Below are 8,486 nucleotides of genomic sequence, written 5' to 3'. Positions count from 1 at the left end.
TAGTAGTGTCAAGAACAATACTGCTAGGGGTGAAAATTCAGAAGCTTAGATTAAATTGTTCGACCAGTCAGTAAATTCTTAAATACCTTTCCTAAGAAGAGAAATTAAGCCATATTTTCATCACCTTGAAACAATAACATTCTGTAAAACAAAGCTTCATATAATAAAAAGTAATAACTTTGAAGAAGATTAGAAGAATGATATTAAATTAATTAAAGGTAAGTTTTAATTAAACAAAGCTTCACCATGAATTAGATTTCACACACCACAGAACTATTGGTAATAATAGTGGTTCCATATGGTCTCTTTAAAGAAAGGTTGAAAATTTGGTTTTGATTTTTTTTCAAAAGAAAAGTCTTGATCTGAATGTCAGATTCTTAAGAAATAACTAAAGCTCGTACCTTTAAGAGGCTGTTTTGCAAAAAAAAAAAAACTTACTGAATAATTTAGCTTATTTTGATACAAATAAATGGTTGAATGGTCAAACTATTTAATTTTAGTGTTGGGTAAATTAGCTGATTTAGTTAATCTATTCTAGTATTTGATCATACAAGCTCATAAAATTATTTTGATAGAAATGAATGATTGAGTAGTCAAATCAGTATCAACTACTAGTCATTTGTCAAATATTCTCTAAAACATCATTAGACAGGTTGAATTAAATTTTTCCAAAATTATTACTATGTCATCCATGTGATTTTGGAATGACAGGGAGATTAAAAAGGTGAGACCTGTTGAATTAAGTTTTTCAAAAATTATTTGAGTATTTGATATTTTTCGTAGGTCTCTCTCTCCAAGAATTGTGGAAGCTTTAGTGTGTACACAAGATTATTGGGACGTGATGCACTATTGGTTGAGATCTAGAGCGAATCGAAGAAGGTATGAATTTAGAATTCTGAAATGTATACTTATTTTGTTTTGATTCCTTATACTACTTTTTTCGTAATATTTGATATTAACTTTTATTTGTTTTAATCCTTGTTCTACTTTGTTTTTATTTACAGAGTTATGTCTTCATATTGATCAACCTTCGGTGTCTATGGTCGATGATTATACTTGATTTACTGTGAAGATGAATAGTTATTGTTTATCTTTTAATTTGTGTAATTTAAATGAAAAGACTTATTATATTAATAGTTGTAATTTGAATTATGAAACTTGAAGTGTTAGGGTTTTTGTAGTGTTGTCAAACTATCAGTTGTGACGTTGTGCCCAAGTGCATTTTCATATCGGGTATTAATGGTTGTAATTTGAATGAAAAGACTTATAGGGTGTTTGGCAAATGATTGATAGCTGGTAGCTGATAGCTAATTTTATTAACTGGTTTAACCAGTTGATTTTGAACCTGCTGCAGTAAGCAGCTTATTCGTATCAATAAGTTGTATCAACCAGCTAATTTACCAAATACTAGAATTAGCTGGTTTGACCATGCAACCCTTTATTTATATCAAAATAAACTAAAATTGCTCAATAAGCTAATTTGCCAAACACCCCTTCATTGTATTGCTAAGACTTTTATATTTACTTGAATTAGTTTGTTTGATTAAGGACTTAGGTAATTGAAACTTAATTTGGAATTTAGTCTTTCTTGGATATGGATATCGAATATTGAATATCGAACATCAAATATCATATTAGACAACAGATAATCGATTCGAGTATTGCTAACAAATCTCCAACCTTTTTTATGTCAGATAGTTCGGATATTGGATCTGATTTTTTCCATATATTGAATATCGGATATCCGATTTCAATCAATCGGATACGAATAGTTATATTATTAATATTCAGATATCAGATATCGGATCTAATTTTATTAAACAGATCGAATATTTGGATTTGCTCAATCCTAATTGGACGGATTAAAATGGAGAGGTCATTTTAGATTTAAGTGAGAGTATAAAGAGTTAAATATGTATGTATTGGGTGATATCATCATTTTCCAAAATAGTAATAGAATAAATTCATTAAAAAAAATTAAAATAAAAAATAATATAAATTAAAAGAGGTGGACACAATAATTATTTTTCCGACAATTTTTTAAGATAAAGTAAAAAAATTTGGAATCCTCAAGTTGTTGAATAGATTCAATCCTGAGATGAATTGATCCAAGATTAACCTAACTGGAAAAAAAATAACCCAATCCTTAAACATTGCCACCCTTTTCATTTTATCGTCACACCCCTCCAAATAAAATTACGAATTTGCCTTTGATTTTTAAAAAATTACACTTTTACCACTCCCTAAAAATTTCTTATTTATAATAATAATAATAATAATAATAATATCAATAACAACAATAATAATAATAATTAACTTTTTTATATTCTTCAAAAAGAATATAAATAAAATTAATAATAATAACAGTAATAATAATAATAATAATAATAATAATAATAATAATAATAATAATAATAATAATAACAACAACAACAACAATAGTAAAATTAAAATTAAAATTAATAATTATTATTCAAAAAGAAAAAAAATTTGAATCGCCCAGAATCGGGCGATTGGACCCCGGTTCAATCGCCAAAAAAGTGGCGATTGAACCGGGGTCCAATCGCCGATTTTTGGCGATTCACTTTTTTTTTTTTTCTTTTTGGAAAATTTATATTAATAATAATAATAATAATAATAATAATATTAATAATAAAAATAATAATAATAATAATAATATTAATAACAACAATAATAATATTATTAACTTTTTTATATTCTTTTAAATAATAATAATAATAATAATAATAATAATAATAATAATAAATAAAAATAAATGAATTATTATTATTATTATTATTATTATTATTATTATTATTATTATTATTATTATTATTATTATTATAAATTTTCCGAAAAGAAAAAAAAAAGTGAATCGCCCAAAATTGGGTGATTGGACCCCGGTGTTCTGGGCGAATCAATTTTTTTTTTCTTTTTGAATAATAATTATTAATTTTAATTTTATTATTGTTGTTATTATTATTATTATTATTACTGTTATTATTATTAATTTTATTTATATTCTTTTTTAAGAATATAAAAAAGTTAATTATTATTATTATTATTATTATTATTATTATTATAAATAAGAAACTTGTAGGGAGTGACAATTTTATAATTTTTTAAACTTCAGTGACAAATACGTAATTTCAAAGGAGAGTTGGCGATAAAATTAAAAGGGGGTGGCGATATTTAATAACTCCCAAAAATAACACAATTTGAAATTGACATAAAATATGAGCGACCCAATGTAGTGACATATGTAGCCCGACCCGTCCCGTTGAATAAGTCCGAAACCGATCAAAAATACATTATGGAGAAACAAATTAGTTCCATTTTAGTCAAATTTCGTTAATAATCAACTCTTTTTCAATTGGTAGATTTTTACTTCATTATTATTTGACCAAAAATAAGTTTGAATTAATGAAGCACCAATCCACTTTCCCACTCTCACTCACTCTAATCTTCAATCTCAATTCTCAACCCCTCAATATTTCTCTCTCATCAAAACAATCTTTCTCTCTCATCTGCAAGCTCCAAGCTCCATCCATGGATTCTCCACCAATTTACCTCCTTCCACAAGACACTCTCCACATGATTTTCATCAAACTTCCACTTCGTCAAATCATCCTTTGTAGATCAATTTCCAGAACCTTCCACACCCTTCTTACTTGCCCTTCTTTCATCCAAATCATCCTTTCTCATCACCCTCCTCTCTCTCTCCTCGCTCTTCGTCCACCTCACCACCACCACACACGCCACCGTCAACTTCTCCCTCACCCTCCTCCCTTCTCTCTTCTCCACGCCTTTGATCCTTTTTCCGATCAATGGCTCAGATTTGACCTCACCTTCCTCCCTTTCACTTCTCTCTCCCCTGTTACTTCCTCAGTCGGACAGATCTACCTCTGGGGCGATTCACCTAAGTTCCCAACCCGCTCGCTTATTGTTTGTAACCCGTTAACTCGTACCTTCCGTGTCCTTCCCCAACTTGGGTCTGCCTGGTCCAAACACGGGTCTGTCTTATCCGGGTCGGGTGGGCGTGTCGTTGTCCTTACCGAACTCGCCACCCTGTATTGGTCCGAATCCGAGAAAACCCATGAGTATAACAACAATTGGTTAAAATTCTCATCGAATTTACCCTCAAAACCTCGTAGCCCCATTTTAATCGGTAGTTCATTATATGCATTATGTGATGTGGGTTCACCTTGGAGGAATCTATGGAAGCTATTTGCGTGCAAATTACCCGAATTCGAAACGACATCGTTGGGGTGGAGTAGAGTAGAGAGGAACGAATGGGGGGATGTTTTCGACATATTGGAAAGACCCAGATTAGTTAATGGAATTGGGAAGAAGATTTTAATGGTAGGAGGGCTAAAATCATCATTCTCATTGAATGCTTCGTGTTCAACTATATTGATATTGAGATTGGATTTGGAGAGTTTGGAATGGGATGAAGCAGGGAGAATGCCACTGGAAATGTACAAGTGTTTTCAAGAATCTTCCAAATTTAAGGTATTTGGAGGTGGTGATAAGGTTTGTTTTAGTGCTAAGAGAGTTGGGAAGATGGCATTATGGGATAATTCTTGTAAAGGAGTGGAAAATTGTGGTGGAGAATGGCGATGGATTGAAGGGGCGCCTGGGTTTGGGGATGGATTCTTGCGTGGGTTTGTATTTGATGCTTGCTTAAGCATTATTTCATAGCATCACTTTGATTTTGAGCATGTGTAAGGGGATCGATTATGTAAGGTTTTATTTTAATTTTATAAGCAATGGATTTAAATTTTAGTTTTTAATTACTATATTTTAATTATTTTACTTGTTTATTGACTCAAAATTGTTATAAAATACTTGATAGTACAAATTATACATGGTATAAAAAAATTGTTGTATACCCATGTAGCCCCTAATCCATAGGTGTATGTTCGTGTTGTGTTGTATTGGAAAATATGATGGTTTAAACATTTAAGCTATTGAAGTTTTAGTAGTTTTCAATATGATTATATGGTGTGATATTAGTGATTTGATTAGAATGGTGGTGTTGTTACTTTTGTGCTTTATGTAGGAAGTGCCATGAAGCAATTTAGAGTTATAATTATATTGTGTACTCCAATTAATCAAAGATGGAGAGTTTTTGATAGAAGTATTTGGATTATGAAAACAGCATTTTTGCTGTGATGTTATCTCAAATGCATGATTTTGGGAGTTAAAATTTTACTGAATAGAACTATTGAATGTAATTTGTCATTTTGGGAGTTAAACTTTTACTTCAGGTATACTCCCTTCATTTCTACGAGAATGCACCTATTTTGTTTTGGATGGAATTTAGCGAAAAGTAAAATTTGGTTGATGAATAAGATAAAAAAATAAATGGATAATAGGAATGAGTGGTCATGATGGAGAGGGAAAATAAATTTGTGGGTGAGATTTTAAAAAATAAAATGATGTCATTGCCATAAAAGAAAAAGGTGTAAAATGAGTGGGACAACTTAAAATGAAAAGAGTAGCAAATTGAGAAGGGCAGAGAGAGTACTAGACAATTGCATGAAGAAGGTAGTGGCCTTGTATGTTAGGGGAAATGCTTGGACGAGCAAAGATGGGGCAGCGAGGCAAAGGATCAAGGGGTCTTTGAGGGTGTGCAAGGTGATCGACCGCACATGGCCCCTTTATCTTTCGTATATGAAAAGGTTAATTAAAAAAGAAATATGTTGAGTTTATTAATAAAATAAATATATTTACTATTAATAATCCGCAAAATAAAAATTTTGCATAGGACACTAAATTTTTCAAGACAACCCTGCAAAGCATTCTAGATAAGGTTGCTTGAATGAGCATTGTGTTTGCTCGAATAAGCACCAATCTAAACCCTAGCTTTATAGAGATGACAATTGAACGAGCAACTAACTCAGCAACTTGGAAAATCAAAATGTGTACACTAGATCAATTACCATGTCCATGTGTAGCTTCAAGTGGACGCTCTCTCGATTAGGTTTATGCTTGCTCTAACGAGTGTTATTTTTGCTTGAATGAGCATATTTTGTGACAACATTATATTATGCGTATCGTATGCACTATGACTTTGTGGGGTTTGAGAAATGATTTTTTTTGTGAGCATTTGTAATTTTTAACATGGCTTCTTGAAAATGACGAAGTGTTGTGAAGTGTAAGTACTTATTGAAATTTACTGTTTATGAAAATTTCTAGAGTAGAGTAAGAAGAAAACACCGAATCACCATCTGTTGGGTTTTGTGACTTGAATTGAGCTTAAGATCGGAGAAGATGAAGGAAGGATTCGCGGGTTGCGAACATTGTGTTCAATAGTGGAAAAACTTCATCTGTTGTGCCACATATGTTGCGGTTTTTTTACAGACGCAGCATAAAATAAGATAAAAAGACGAGGGAAAAAAATAACATTAAAGGCTGCATTTTTTGAGAACCGCAGCAAATAATCCATTAAAAGCTGTGGTTTTATTAGAACCGCAGCATATGTGCTTTGCTTAATTTCTTTTTTTCAAAGTCCAACCCAGCAAAATTCACTTAAAAGTTGCGGTTCTTAATAAAACCGCAACATATACCTTATAAAAAAATTTAAGAAAACCCGCCACATACACTTGCATGCCTACTGTTTTATTATTTTGCATTAAGCTTCCCACATACGACTGCAACAACGTTCATCTTCAAACCCTTCTTCTTCCTTCGAATTTTCTTGCTGTTTTAGTATTCGGAATTGCGACAATTTTAGACCCATGTTTTAAGATAGAACTCCTTACTAAAGTAATTGGATTTTACTACCAATCATTAGATCGCCCGCCTAGTGATGTACATAATTATGTTGGAACTTGTAAAAAACTTTTAGCAGAACTTTATGATTACTATACTAGTGTATATAACCCAAGTCGCGATACGTCTAGGCGTACTAGCGTCTTGGCACGTCCCACTTATTATAATTCCGTAATGGCTAACATAATAAGCCAAGATGATAGTTTTGTAGGATCATCTTCTTCTTCACCCTCCACTTCATATTTAAAATTAGATAATTATCTGAAACATCACTTTGAAATTGACCAAGGTAGCTATAATATTTTAGAATGGTGGAAAGAAAAATCTATAAAATTTCCCATATTATCGAAAATTGCAAAGGATATTCTTGCAATTCCTGCTTCTACGATTGCGTTGGAGTCTGCTTTTAGTGCAGGTAGAAGAGTTTTAGACGAAAAGAGATCTCGTCTTGCTCCACATAGTATTCAAATATTTGTTTGCAAGAAAGATTGGGATCAAGCGGAGCTTCGAACACAAGAACTAAAGAACGATGATGATCCATGGATAATGATGGATACATCTGCATCATCGTCAGGAGGAGAGTCAGCGGAAGCATCTAACCAACTAGATGATAATGACGAAGACGAATAGGATCAATCGGACAACGATCAATCAACATTCAACAACTACAAATAAAAGGTATGACAAAGAACTACGTGGGCTTTGATTCCTTCGGGATACGTAGGCTGCTTAGTATTCCTTCGAGTACAAGGTTCAAGTCCATTTTCTCCCTCTTTTTTTATTAATCATCTTTATCGTTTCTTATTAATTTAATTTTTTCATTCTTTTTAGTAAATATTTTAATAACGATGACAAGCAATGAATTTTGCTAATAATCAATAATCATCAAAGGTACGTCCGCATTATTATAGTATTTTTATATTATATTTAAAGGAAAAATAAAAATGGAACAGATGGTCCGACCCGCGAGTTGGAACCGTCGGAACCGCCTCATGAACCGCTAAGGAACCGTTTGGAACCGCCCGGAACCGAAACTGACGGAACATTCGAATCAGATTCCAGATGGAACCGAAACCGAGTGGAATCGGAACCGGATGGAGTCGAAACGGAACCGGCCCAACCCAGACCGTGGCAATCACTATATATATATATATATATATATATATATATATATATATATATATATATATATATATATATATATATATATATATATATATATATATATATATATATATATATATATATATATATATATATATACTTTCGCCATTGTGTAATGTATTATTCATGATATATAATATATTTGTTTATTATAATTCTTTAAGTGTATATATATTGGTGATTAATTTATGGTAATTATATTTGGTGATTTCAATTTTGTATATTAGAAATGAATATTATGCATTGATGTGGTAATAAAACGAAAAAAAAAACAAAAAAAAAACTAATTATATACTGCGGTTTTGAACCGCAACATTTGTAATTGCCTATCTGTTGCTATCATAATTACTTGGGTTCAAAACCGCAGTATATGATGGCTAAAAAACCGCAGTAATTGAAATTTTTTCCACTAGTGGTTGTCTCTCGAGGATATCACAAAAGCTGCTATTTTGTGGAGGAGTAGGTTGCGGGTAGCGAGATCATGGACCTGAGTTTCTGTTTTAGGAATAATGCTGGTTGCGGGTCGCGAGGTCGCGGGCAGGGAG

General features: G+C 31.7%; 1 protein-coding gene across 1 annotated transcript; it reads left to right on the top strand.

The window, feature by feature from the left end:
- Positions 1–3,375: 3,375 nt before the first annotated feature.
- On the top strand, positions 3,376–4,864 carry LOC130812615 (SKP1-interacting partner 15-like). The gene has a single exon (XM_057678142.1). It carries the CDS (start codon positions 3,424–3,426, stop codon positions 4,699–4,701), a length of 1,278 nt encoding a protein of 425 aa, XP_057534125.1. The 5' UTR covers positions 3,376–3,423; the 3' UTR covers positions 4,702–4,864.
- Positions 4,865–8,486: the final 3,622 nt, after the last annotated feature.

The sequence above is a fragment of the Amaranthus tricolor genome, chromosome 5 (assembly GCF_026212465.1).
Source record: "Amaranthus tricolor cultivar Red isolate AtriRed21 chromosome 5, ASM2621246v1, whole genome shotgun sequence".
In the NCBI taxonomy this organism is placed as follows: domain Eukaryota; kingdom Viridiplantae; phylum Streptophyta; class Magnoliopsida; order Caryophyllales; family Amaranthaceae; genus Amaranthus; species Amaranthus tricolor.
The sequence above is the reverse complement of the archived record's forward strand: the minus strand, read 5'-3'. Positions and strand labels throughout refer to the sequence as shown.